This window comes from Episyrphus balteatus, chromosome X (genome assembly GCF_945859705.1).
Source record: "Episyrphus balteatus chromosome X, idEpiBalt1.1, whole genome shotgun sequence".
NCBI classification, from domain to species: Eukaryota; Metazoa; Arthropoda; class Insecta; order Diptera; family Syrphidae; genus Episyrphus; species Episyrphus balteatus.
Window position 1 is genome coordinate 9,147,458 of NC_079138.1, and position 13,291 is coordinate 9,160,748.

At 32.8% G+C, this 13,291-nt stretch overlaps 2 protein-coding genes and 1 pseudogene across 2 annotated transcripts; 2 read left to right on the forward strand and 1 right to left on the reverse strand.

Annotated features, from left to right (window-relative positions):
- The first annotated feature begins 1,913 nt into the window (after positions 1–1,913).
- LOC129920725 (DNA replication factor Cdt1-like) lies at positions 1,914–11,304 on the forward strand (annotated as a pseudogene).
- Positions 7,787–8,767, forward strand: LOC129920552 (putative nuclease HARBI1). Its single transcript, XM_056001875.1, has 2 exons — positions 7,787–8,015; positions 8,073–8,767. Exons 1-2 carry the CDS (start codon positions 7,787–7,789, stop codon positions 8,765–8,767), a joined length of 924 nt encoding a protein of 307 aa, XP_055857850.1.
- Positions 11,305–11,704: 400 nt separating the features above from the next.
- On the reverse strand, positions 11,705–13,051 carry LOC129920726 (uncharacterized). Its single transcript, XM_056002287.1, has 4 exons — positions 12,989–13,051; positions 12,624–12,842; positions 12,463–12,564; positions 11,705–12,101 (listed from the first exon to the last, which is right to left on the reverse strand). Exons 1-4 carry the CDS (start codon positions 13,013–13,015, stop codon positions 11,799–11,801), a joined length of 651 nt encoding a protein of 216 aa, XP_055858262.1. The 5' UTR covers positions 13,016–13,051; the 3' UTR covers positions 11,705–11,798.
- Positions 13,052–13,291: the final 240 nt, after the last annotated feature.

The following is a 13,291-nucleotide window of genomic DNA, read 5'->3' on the forward strand; positions in this document are numbered from 1 at the left end:
TTTGAAAGGTAAGAGTTATAATGTTACGTATAACCGAAAAATATCCCACATAACATAGATTTCAGGACAGCTAAGGTCCTCAGGGACCACAAAACCTTTTCTCGATTTTCATCGTGAGAGCCATTTTTCATGAATCCATGAAAAATATACATTTTTCCTTAAATCTCAAAAACTGAGATACTTTTAAACATGCGGTTTTTTGTTTTTGACTTAAAATCAATGAGAGCATTGATTTGTAAAAAAAAAACTTTATCCTTTATTAAAAACAATTGAATAAAATAAACTGAAAGAAAATAATAACTTTTAAATTAAATTTCTCAAAAACTATTTACTCAATCAACTTCATATAAACATCAAATTCAAGGAGTATGCTTTAGCTTTTCAAAAAGGTATAGGACATTATAATGTGCTTTTGTTTTTATTTTAAATTTTTTTCCCAAATGCCCTCCCGCGTGTATATATGTAAAATGCCTGTAACTCAAAAAAGGGATCAGGTACGATTTTGAAATTTATAAATTTGCAATCCTGAGATCATTTCGAACAAATCTGCATCATTACTTTTGGAGTCCATTTTTTTAAAACCTGCTGCGTTTTCAAGACCACCGTGAACAGCATAATGCAAAAAAGAAATCTGCCAGATGACATGGATAAAATATACAAAATTTTGAAAAGGTGGTTCGTAACTAACCACCAAGAAAAGAGTTTAATGGCGTTTTTAATTGGCAATCTGGAAGGAAAAAAAAGCAATCTGGGCAAAACTTACAGTTCTGATTCTGAAAAGAGAATTTCTCTTCTGGTTTTAAAAACAGAAGCAGAATCACTCACACATTCATAGATTTAAATGTCAGCAGTACAAAATGTTTGCAGCACAAACACAAATGAAATTTGGCGCGAATACACATATATGTGAAACATGTTAAACTCAAACAACACATTTACACCAAACTTCAGATTCTTCGGAATAAAAAAAAACTGTTCAATTGGGATTCCGAATCGAAGAACAATTCCGGATTGCCAATTAAAAACGCCATAATTATCTTTTACACAAATCCAAGTACGCCATTTTTATTTGTCTATGAAAAGGAAATTAAAACAAAAAATTTGAAAATCGGCAGAGCCGTTTTTGTAAAAAAATTACTTTTCTATTTCCGTTATATGGCAGGTATTCCCCTCTAGGGAATCACCTAAAACTGAAAACTACCAAGTTTGAAGAAAATCGCTCTACTAGTTTAGGCTGCAGCTTGAAATGCATACAGACAGACAGAATGGCGGGACCCACTTTTTTGGCATTCTCCATTAATGTAATGTCATGTCTGATTGTTATCTCGAGTTTGATTTTTTTACGAATCCTAAACTTGCCCTATAGTACCTATAGGGTTGCCAACCGTACTCTAAAAAAGAGTATTGTACTCTATTTCACGTATGTGTACTCTATAATCTATAACTCTGATAGAGTACGTCAAAATACTCTATTTTACTTAAAGCTGAGTGTAATACACACATAAACTAAGCATCTTAACGTTTACAAATTGGTGGATAACTTTCATATTTCTAAAGATAGAATTGAATGAAAAAAAATCGAGGCTTAAAATATTCGACCTTATAATTTCTAAATTTGAACAATTGTAATTTAGAGAGTACAAAACACTATAATTTGTGTCGTTGTTTTAGTACGACCTATTTGTTTTGTTTGTTTCTTAGTCAAACTTAAAATTTAATTTTTTTACTAAAATTTAAATTTTTTGTATTCAAATTTTGTTCTCTATTTTACTTTGTTTTGTTAAGACCTTAAAATACATTTTCAAGACTTGAAATAAATGGTACTCTTCGTTTTTCAAATGTACTCTTTTTTTTCATCTCTGAAATCAAATATACTCTATTCCTTCTTAAAAAAGTTGGCAACCCTAAGTACCTATGCATATCGCAAATAAAAAATATGCCTAATTCTGTCTATATGTACTTTTATAAGATTTATGAAAAATTTATTTTTACGAACAGAAGAGAAATTTGGCTCAACGATGAAGAAGCTTTTCAATGGCGAGATCAGGAAATCGGTGTCCAGATGGGACTCAGGAACAAAATGAAGATAGAAATGAGGAAATATTGACAGATGAAGAATTCATAGGTATTTAATTATCTACTAACTGATAAAAAAAATGTATGTATATAAATGGTAAAATTGTTATTTTTTCAGGAGTTAATTTGGACGATGATTCAATAGAAGAAAAAATCGATGTCGTATCAATCCAAGATAATCGAAACATACTTGTTAGTGATGTAAGTAATGTTTTCGCAACAACTAAATCACATCTTAGAAACAATACCGAAGAGACAGAATCACTTAACGCAAGATTAAGGGCTTATCAAAACAGGATTTTAGCTTACAAAAACAGTATAGAAACTCTTGAAACAACCATTAAGGATAAAAATATAATCATATCTTTTTTAGAAAAGCAGGTTGAAAACCTTTGTACAAAATTGGAAGAAGTTAGAATTAATTTTGAAACTAATTTGAAAGAAAGTCTGTCCAGTGGACTGCACGATATTGTGTCAAACTGTAGAAAAAATTCAAAAATTTCGCCAAAAGGCCGTAGATACTCCCGAGAAATGAAATTACTGTCACTTTCAATAAAATTCATTTCACCAGTAACTTAAAGGCTAATGTCACCAATTTTAGGATTGCCAACAGAAAGAACTCTACGTACTTTTACATCTGATTGGCCAAATCAACCTGGAAATATTGATTTCAATATGAAAAGCTTAGAGCTTAAAATGAGCCAGGCTCCTGACATGTTTATGTGTTGTTCTATTGCGATGGACGAAATGTCCTTAAAAACGCACCTAGACTATTGTAGGAAAAGTGATAGGATAATAGAATTCGAAGACTATGGTTCTGATGAGTACAGAACAGCATATCCCGCCACAAATGTTTTAGTTTTAATGGTCCAAGATATTGCAAAACGGTGGAAACACCCACTTGCATACTATTTTGTTAGATCCTCTTGTTCTCGGGGCATGCTGAAGATACTTTTATTTAAATTAATCCCAATGCATATAGTAACTGACCAAGGAGCAAATTTTCGGGGCCTTCATGGAGAACTTGGTGTCAGTATAAGCAGGCCATACTTCGAGTTTGGAGAGGAAGAGACAGATAAACAAAAATTTTTTTGTTTTTACGATGTTCCCCATTTAATAAAAAGTGCCAGAAACTCTCTCTCTGTAAATAACATGTCGTTTAACACTTCAAGTGGAAATTTAATAGCAACTTGGGAGGATATCAAAAGTTTTCATAGGATAGATTCGAGTTTAGCTTTACGTTAAGCCCCTAAGCTGACTGCTCAGCACATAGAACCGTCCAAATTTCAAAAAATTAAAGTTCGTTACGCCACGCAAGTCTTGAGCAATACTGTGTCTTCTGCACTTTTCACCCACTACAGTACTGGGGAAGGCTCAAAAACTATGAATGGCACTGCAGAACTAATTATATTCTTTAACAATTTGTTTGACGTTTTAATTCTTCCTCTCGCTCTAATGGCAATAAATACCAAACAAAATTTAGTTGTAACGACGACCAATTTTCATTTCTGCAGGAAGCAACAACTTTTCTTAATTCTATCAAGGTAATCGGCTTGGATGGTACAATTATTACAAATAAGTTCAGTTTTATTAAGGGTTGGCAACTTAACGTTACCTCTCTTACATGCATGTGGGAACACCTAAAATCATGCAACTTCAGTTATCTCTACACTAGGCATCTAAATCAGGACTGTTTGGAGCATTTTTTCGGCGAAGTTCGAAGCTCGAACTCAAGGCCAACACCTTTCAATTTTCCAAAAGCTTTGGGGTCTTAGGTACTTAGCCCTCTGTCGGCACACGGGTGCGAATTTTGCAGGACAAAAATAAAAAAATTACGATTTTTCAAAAAAGTGTTCACAAAAAAGTCTCTTTATAAGGGTGAAAATATTTTTTTTTTGGAATTGTGAATACAATATTCGAATTCCTCGGAATATTCTACATCAATTTTATACTTGATTCTCTATAAAATATTGTGACCGAAAAAGTTTTAGCGACATGAAAAAGTATAAACCAAATTCGCACCCGTGTGCCTATCACGTCACAAAAAAGAGGTGTGCCTACAGAGGGTTAACCCTTTCGGACCCAGCGTTACTCTCATGTAATATATTTTTAAAAATTCGTAAAAAATATTCCATTACACATTTTTTTTTAGGTTTCGATGGCTCATTTGAAAAATAATGATGCCTAGTTACTGGATTATTACAAAAATTTAGTCAAATGTCATACCTTCAATTTTTTTTTATCGAAAAAGCAACTGAATTTCACATTTTTTCTTTTTTTTTGCAAAAAAAAATTTTTTTTGATATATGGTCATAATTTTGAAAAAAAGATATAAAAAAATTTAATCCAGAAAATGTTTTGCTTTTTGGCTTAGAAGAAGCAGCATATATTATTGTTCTATAAAAAGTTATTTTCTCAGTTGTCCGACTTTTTTTGGTGGCCATAGGCAGTGCATGTTACTTACATGTAACATAAGAGTAACACATTAGTTTTGCTATTTATTATTTTGGAACATAACTTTTTGCTATTCATATTTCTTAGTTGTGATGTTTTTGATACGATAATACTGAAAAAAAAATTTTTTAATATTGATTTTCATAGCTTGGGTTCGAAAGGGTTAAAAGTCGTGCAATCAGGAAATTGTGAGGAATTAGATTTTATTGAGTTAAAAGACACTTTTGTAAGCCAGAGTTTAGATAGACAGGTTTGTGTGGCATCAAACCGACAGCCTATATGTAGCGTTCCAGTCAATTTAAACGATGACAGTTTAACTGATTTTCTCAAAGCAAAAAGTTTTGCTTATGTCTGTGGTTGGCTGTTCCGAAAATGCTACGAAAGCTATAGTTGCGAATTGCCATTGCCAACTTTCAATAATTCTGATCCCGAAATGGGCTTAATTTTTTTAGGTTTCAAGCAGTTCGATAACTGCCAACTTCTCGCGCCACCAAAAAACTTCGTGCAATACGTTCAGGATTTAGAAAACCAATTTTGCAATATATTCGGCACAATTTCTCACCAAAATAATGTTCTTCACCTCTTGTATGATAGGTTGAACACAACGCATAACTTTGTTTGCTGTGATAATTTCATTTTTAGGTTTTATATTAGGGTTAGAATTCTATTTGTTCTAAGATTTTGGAATCAAGCAGTGTCAGATAAAAAGTCTAGGGATAAGTTACTTAGGGTTAGCCACCTTTAGGAGAGCAGGATAGGGTTTTAAATAAAACACATATGTAGATTCAAATATTTTTTAGTCAAATTTTAATCCTTTTTCTTATTCCAGGATGGGTCCAATAGGCCTACAGGGGAAACCGAACACCTGAAATAAAAGCGCCAAAATGCTTACCTCTTTACTTAATATCATCCTCTATGATAATATTAAGTTTAAGGTGGTGTGGAAATGCATTGAAATATTTTTGTTATAATTTCACTACTAGTTTTTTTTTTTACAGAAAAAAACAAATGTAATAGAAAATCTCATTACATTGGATTTCGTTAAGATTTGCAAAAAGCAAAAGGAGATTTTTTAACGGTGATTATTTTATAAGTTTTATTACTATCTTATTTTTATAAATCTTTTCGTATTGCGATTTACAACTATTAATCGATAGTTAATAAATACTGAAATTTAGGATTTTAATACGTAGGGAAACGAATGTTATTAAGTCTTACATTTATACAAATGGATAAAATGCATTTTTGCATTTAAAACTTTATAAAGATTGTCTAAATGTTATATCTTTAATGTGTATTTTAGGTGGAAAATATGATTTTCCCTGAGTTTGAAGACCTTTATCTTGAATATCCAACCACTAGAACCCAAACTATAAGCTTTTTATAACGACAGTTTCGAGAATATATTCATAGACACGGTCTAAGCTGCTTCTAAGAAAGACTGGAGTTTATCATATTCAATAAACATTGTATAAACCCCAGTCTAAGATAAACAGGGGTCTAAATACGACTATGTCGTGATATATGCCCCAATGAAATTTTCACCACTACCATCTACCAAGCGATGAATTGTCCCAATGGATAAATGCTGCATTTCAAAATAAACATATGAGGCGTTCAGAGTAATAATGGATCAAGTCCACTTCCCTGCATGTTGGATGTTTTAAGATCTTTAAAATTAAGTTTTTCGTTTTATCTTAGGGCTCTGTTATACCTAGCTATCAGTAAAATCAATCAGTAAAAATTTTGTTTGAATACTTTAAACTTTTATTTTGAGCAAAATATTGATGAAAAAGGTTGGGAGCTTATTTAACTATTTTTTTTTTTTTCAAAAAGAAGCAATGCATTTTGTGTTAAATTTTATTCACAAATCCATTTTATAAATTTTACTGTTCAGTTAAATGAAATTTCATCAGTAAAATTTATTAAATGAATTTGTGACTAAAATAAAACACCAAATGCATTGCTTCTTTTTCAAAAAGTTAATGAGAATGTGTTTTTAATTTATTTCATCCATATTTTGCATAAATTAGAGTTTAAAAGTAATCGAAATAGCAAAACAGAATTTTGACTGATCGATTTTACTGATAGCTATAATTGGGCCCTTAAATAGAATGAAAGAAAGAAATTCTGGAGGTACAGTTCTATTGATCTGTGAATTTTTTTTTTAAAGTCACTTTAGTTCCTGAGACAGAGCTTCTTAAAGTTCTGAATAATGCACAAATTTCAAATGGACTTGACCCATTATTATTCTCAACGCCTCATATGTAAACATTCATAATACATGGCTTCAAAGTATTTTAATTATTTTTTAACCAAATTGTATTTACTTACTTAGCAAACAGTATCCCTTAAGTTGCAAATTAATCCAGCTCCAGACACCTTCAATTCCAAAGGGTAAAATTTCTGCGGATATCTGATCTTTCTACAGGATTTCTTAAGAATTCGCTGACTGAGAAGTATAATTTTTATGTCTGCAAAACATAGAACATTATAGTTCTCAGCCAGCGAATTGTTAAGAAATCCTTGCTATGTGATATTGCGTTGAAAAGAATTGCTTTTAGCATTCATCTTTTAGCGTTCACCTTTTGGCATTCACCTTTTCTACGTTTTTATTCAAAGGTCGGATGGTCGAGTCAGTAATCTTGTCAGACAGCAAAAATTCATAAACTTTCAAGATTATTTTAAATTTGTTTCATGTCGCACAAAAAGCAAAAACTACAATGACACATTGGGAGCTTTCACTAATCTAGTGACAGTCGAAATTCAACTAGCTTTTGAAAATCGAAATTGCACTACATAGCTGTGAAAACTTAAGTGTCATTTTTGACTGATGTAAGCAATAGGGGGGTTCACATTGACCAACTTACCGGACAGACCGATTGTCATTTGGCCTGGGCCCTATTTCATAGATCATACATCACATACATTACATACATCATACATCAAAATTGTTTTCATACATCACATACATTTTTCTGTTTCATAGATTTGACTGGAAGGAATGTATAAAATTTATTTTGATGTATGTGATGTATTTATTTTGACATTTCACTCCCATCAATTTTGACATTAGTATTTGTTGGATGAAAATTTTTATTTCTTTTAATTTAAAATGGATGTAATTTTTAACAACGAAGACTTGGTATTTGATGGAGACAATTTATTACAAATTCGAAGAAGAAGACGGTCACGTGTATTTGCGGAAAGGATAAATTTCAATTTACAAGATCCGTATTTTATTGAAAAGTTTAGAATGTCGGTGATGAGTGTTCAATATTTGTTGGAGCGTTTGGGACCTTCAATTGCACATCCAACGAATTGCAATGAAGCGTTGACTCCCTTGCAACAAATATTGCTCACCCTTCATTGGCTTGGCAGCGGTTGTCAATACCACGGTGTCGGGTCAATGCACGGGGTATCGAAATCTTCTATTTGCCGGTGTGTAAACCGAGTTTGCACATACATTTCGCAGCAATTATTGGGTAAGTTTATACAAAAATGTTTAAATAATATAATTATTTTTCCTTCTGGCTTTTAAGGTGAGGAAGTGGTGTGGCCTCAAAATGCCAATGCCGTGGCTGAAGGATTCTTTGCTATAGCAGGAATGCCTCGTATTGCTGGGGCTATCGATGGGACTTTAATTCCCATTGAAGCCCCATCAGTAAACGAAGAATCGTTTGTGGATCGGAAAGGTTTGCATTCCATAAACGTAATGTTAGTTGCTGGAGCAGACTATCGCTTCTACGCAATTAATTCCAACTTTCCCGGTTCCGTGCACGACAGTCGAGTGTTACAGTGCAGTCATATGTACAACAAATGGCAGAATGAACTGTGGCGTCCATTCCCAGGTGCAATTGTTATCGGGGACTCGGCTTATCCATTGAAAAAATGGCTTTTTACTCCAAATATACCAGCTAGTATTGGAGAAGGAAGAGCTGCAAATATTTTTCTTGCTAAACTGAAAAAGACCCGACAAGTTGTCGAGTGCAGTCTGGGACAGTTGAAGGAAATATTTCCATGTTTAAATGGACTGAGACTTAAGACACCAATCAGTTGTGCAATAGTCATCAATGCGTGTGTGACATTGTACAACATTCGAAAGAGAATGTCTCCAGAAATAAATAGTGTCTTTCAAAATGATGACAATGATGTCGAAGATTTAGAGATCCATGAGGACCATAATGCAAATGATGCAGTGGAGGATCTACGAAGTTATATAAACTTTTTCAACTAACTTAACTTCTTCGTTTAAATTATTTTTTATTATAACTAAGCAACAAATGTTCCCTGAAAAGCTACAAAGATGCCGAATGTCTTTTCTGCAGTTGGTCATAAGGGCACGAGGACGTCCCAATTGAAGCCTGCCTGCAAATGGTGCCAGTCCTTGGAAGTATATCCGATATTCTGTTCTTCGCCAACGACAGCAGTTTCAATGGTTAGTTTCAATTATCAAACCGGCCTGACAGGAGCTGCTACGACACGTAATGTTTGCCCATTGCTAAAGCTGTTGCGTCAGCCGATCTGGAGTGGTAGTGTTCTCAAATACTCGTATGTTTCTTTCTAAAAAGGCATTAATAAGCACAACAACATCTTCTCTGCCGCCATACCAACACAAAATACACAGGCATCATCCTGAATCTAGAAGAAGGTGAGCCAAACTTAAGTATTACTATTGATTTACTGATTTCAATTTTCAATTTCAAAGACAACAAGCACGGGGGAAAAATTGCGTGTTACCTCTGGGTCAACCACAGACGAAGGAAGGCTCCTCAGCAGCTGACGAGTGCACTCACAACTTGAACTTGAGTAGGTACAAGTAATCACAACAAATCAATTTTTTGTGCATAATGAATCAAGAACTTATTTTGAGCCTCTGGATTTATTAATTATTGTTCGATAAATGTTTGCAGGATGTTTGAATCAAGGCCTAGGCTGATAATAAACTGTGTTCCATTAAGTTTAAAGGCAAAGTTCCAAAAAGAAATTCGGACAAGTTGTTACACATCGTAAGTTGAAGTGCTTGGACAAGTTGTCGACTGTTGTTGGGCTTATGACATGCTCCTTTAATACATTTTTCAATTTTATTGTATACTTATCCAAGAAGTTTGTCCCGATTTCTTCTATAGTTTGGTTCAGTTTAATTTCAGTTTAGGCAAATACAAAAATACAGCTTAACTGCTTTTATTTTAGAATGCAATAAAAATGAAAATTTAACTTCCCGATACCTTATATGGATTTTTTTTTTAATTTCAGATACTTTGTTCGAACTCTGAAGATGATATTCATCGGCCATCGGTAGGTTTTTCAACACAAGAAAACGAGCCGCATCAGAATTATATTTATCTAAAACTAGAGATGCCTCAAGTCAACCAATTCCATCGTCAAAGATCCTCAAAGGTGATGATATATCCGCCTTGAAAAATGCTATCACTACCCGATCGAGGAGCTCAAATCAAGCATCTGTATCCGGAGGCGTTTGTTTTCACTCAGATGAAAATGCGTAACTACGGATCGGCTTCAAAACAAGACTACTTCCAATTAGTAGTAACACCCAATGTAGAAGGTGTTGCGCCCAATAAAATGTTAAAAATCAATGAGGATAATGTTCTACAGTTAGCGCTTTCTAACGCAATGAATCCTCATGTTATGACAGAACGCCTTCAAAAATTTCAAAAAATCTTACTAGAACGCACTAAGAACGAGCATGAGAAGTTCTTGCGAAATCTAGATCCACCAATTGTTTTGGACAAACAAAAGCTTACACGTTGGCATCCATCTTTCGATCTAGAAGAATGTCCCGACATCGAGTTAGGTAGCTTACCGCAGCCGCCAAATGTTGAAAAATATTCCTCGGCCAAGGATATTCTTTCGACTGCAAGAAATCTATTCAACTGTGCAACTCCACTGGAACGTGCTATGGAACGGTATGAGTCGAAAACCACAGAGGAAAAGAATGAACTAAATCGTTACTGGAAAAAATACGTGCCAAACAGGCAGCCAAAGCCCTAGACGCAATGACACGGAGACCTTCGCAGGATGAAGAAGCAACAATGTATAGTCGACTGCCGGAACTTGCTCGCCACCTTCGTAACGTTTTCATCACAGAAAAGAAAGGAGTTCTCACACTGGAGATAGTCATCAAAAAAATCAACAAAAGTATGCCCACAATGGATCGCATTTCATGAAGTAAGGAAAACAATGTACTTGAAAATTTCAAAGGATATGGATATGGGAAAAGTTATCGAGAAGCTAGAATCAGTCGCCAATGAGAAGACTAAGTGATCCATCATTTAAATCTGTCCTACAGAGGCTTAGTTTATTAAGTTTTTTTTAGAAAGTTATTATTAAAACAGTTTTTTTTTTTTGTTTCTATGCTAATTTGTTTAATGCCTTTCAATCATTTAGAATTCAATTAATTTATACTCTCATTTGCATTTTTTTATATATTATATTTCAAAATCGTTCATTTTTCCTCATTGTTGTCTTATAAAAATGTGTTAAATTCTAAGTTTTTGTATGTTTAATTAGTTCAGTTTGACTTTTTATAATAAATTGACTTATAAACTAAATTTAATATTGAAATTCTGTTTGTATGTAGTATAAGCTTACATTTTATATTCTCTTGAAAAATAAACATTGGACAAAAGAATGAAAGAAGGCGGACATGTAATGTTATATTTTTCAGTAAATGATGACTCCATGATGGAAAGGAAAGTTCGAAGTTAAATGGATTTATATCAATAGCCAGTTTAGATAGATTATGATTTTTTAATAAACAACGATTCATAATAAATTGTTTGTTTTTGTATAGCTGACTTTTATTTTCTACGTTTTTTTAATACAAAAATACAAAATGTGGTTTTTTTTAGCTAGAGCTGCGCACTTCTAGGCTGATATTCTTAAGCTAAATGAAGCCTGTCTATATTTTGGAGAAAATTTTGTATGAAAGCTTTTAGGGCCTTATTTTTCACTCTGAGTTGAACATAACTTGAGAATTTTTATATTATATTTATATTAAAAATTCGCAAGTTATGTTCAACTCCGAGTGAAAAAAATGGCTCTTAGTATACTAAATACTAGACTCTTACCTGCCGGAAGCACTCCTCGTCGGATGATTTTTTATTTAAACTAATGCTAAGAAAACAAATAAAAAATAGAAAAAGAAATTAAAAAAAATTGTGAATATGCGTATTAAAACTATTTTTAATTTTATTATTAAGAAGTATTTAACAAGGGTAAGTAAAAAAAGGTAATTGTTTGCTCTTTCAGTTAAAACCTTCCTGATCTTCTTCTGACGAATCTACGTAGATAGATTTGGTAAAATTTGATGTGGGTAACTTCAACTGTACTTCCATCATGCGGCATTCCAGCTGCTTCTGATAGTAGCTGATTTTTAAAATTTCGGATTTTAATTTTTCAGTTTCCGAAGAGGTGGAGTCATTTTGAAAGCTTCTTTTTTTTGAAGAGGGTGGCAAATTGGTTGGAGATGGTTCAATAACAATTGTTTGATTTTGTTGGTTATCTTGAACATCTCCGTTGCTCTCGTTTACACCAATCCCATATACAACCTACGAAATAAAAAAAAAATATTAAAGAAATAAGTACAAAACTGTGTTTTATATATTTAAGTCTTGTACGGAGCTGCAGCGAAAAGAAAAATTTCATAATCTTTAAAGTCAACAGCGAACATGTTAAAAAAATACCATCGAGTATTGTGTGAAAGTGAAAATAATAATAAAAATAAAAATTTTAAAACAAAAACAAAAAATTAAATTTCATTTAAGATTTCGTTGTGCTTATTTGTATGGACAAATTTGTTTCGCCTCAGTTGCGTACTAGGCTTTAAGAAATATGTAGTTTGATGAATGTATTTTTGTAGGAAAAAAACACACAAAACTAAACAAATTAAAAAAAATAAAATTAACTTACATCGTCTCCTATGATGGCCAATATGACCTTATCGTTTTCATCTAAAAGGTCTTTGGATGTTGCTCCACCTACACCCGTCTTCTTCATGCGATCTATCTTCATCTAAAATATTTATTAGAAAAATTGAATAAAGTGCTAGCTAAAATGAAAATAAATTTTACCAAGGAGGTTCGCCGCCAATTCTGCCACGTCGTTCTTTTGAATTTGTCGGCATCACTGTCTGCAGGGATAAGGCCAAAACTTATTGCCATACCTGCTATTTTTCTCCATTCATCCTGGATATCATTTTTGGTGTGAGTGGAACCTATAAACTTTCCGAAAAGAACCTCTTTTTTAAGAAGCATTTCTTGTAAAACAAGAAGCTGCAATTCCTTGTCCGACTGAAAATTGAAAAAAAAAAAAATAATGACAAAAACGTCGATTAATTTGATATTATGATTGATTATTTTAGTATATCGGCTGTTTACGATAGTTAGGTGTAATGTTAAATTATTGTTTATACGCAAATTATAAAATTTAAACTCACTTTTTTGTATTTTCTCTTGAAACTCATTTTTGCGCTTTTACTTACATCAAAAAAGTCTGCTGTTTGAAATGTATGAAGAATTTACTGTTATTTGTATCAAAACAATGTATGACAATAGTCTATGAAACAGAATCATACATTATTGGAATACTTCCAGTCGATTCCGCGTTCATACATTGATGTATGACAGTTCTTCATACAACAATTTTATGAAACAGAAATAATACATCAGAACTGTCAAAATCATACAATGTATGTAATGTATTATCTATGAAATAGGCCCCTGATGGCCGAATCATATTT

What these genes read in the sequence shown, in the direction of transcription:
- LOC129920726 (XM_056002287.1), bottom strand. Translation starts at nt 13,015, where the DNA reads ATGAGTTTCAAGAGAAAATACAAAAAA. An exon ending in TCAAGAGAAAATACAAAAAA is followed by an intron (nt 12,843 to 12,988) that starts GTGAGTTTAAAT and finishes TTCAATTTTCAG; the next exon opens with TCGGACAAGGAATTGCAGCT. An exon ending in TGGCCATCATAGGAGACGAT is followed by an intron (nt 12,102 to 12,462) that starts GTAAGTTAATTT and finishes TTTATTTCGTAG; the next exon opens with GTTGTATATGGGATTGGTGT.
- LOC129920552 (XM_056001875.1), top strand. Translation starts at nt 7,787, where the DNA reads ATGTCGGTGATGAGTGTTCAATATTTGTTGGAGCGTTTGGGACCTTCA. An exon ending in CATTTCGCAGCAATTATTGG is followed by an intron (nt 8,016 to 8,072) that starts GTAAGTTTATAC and finishes CTGGCTTTTAAG; the next exon opens with GTGAGGAAGTGGTGTGGCCT.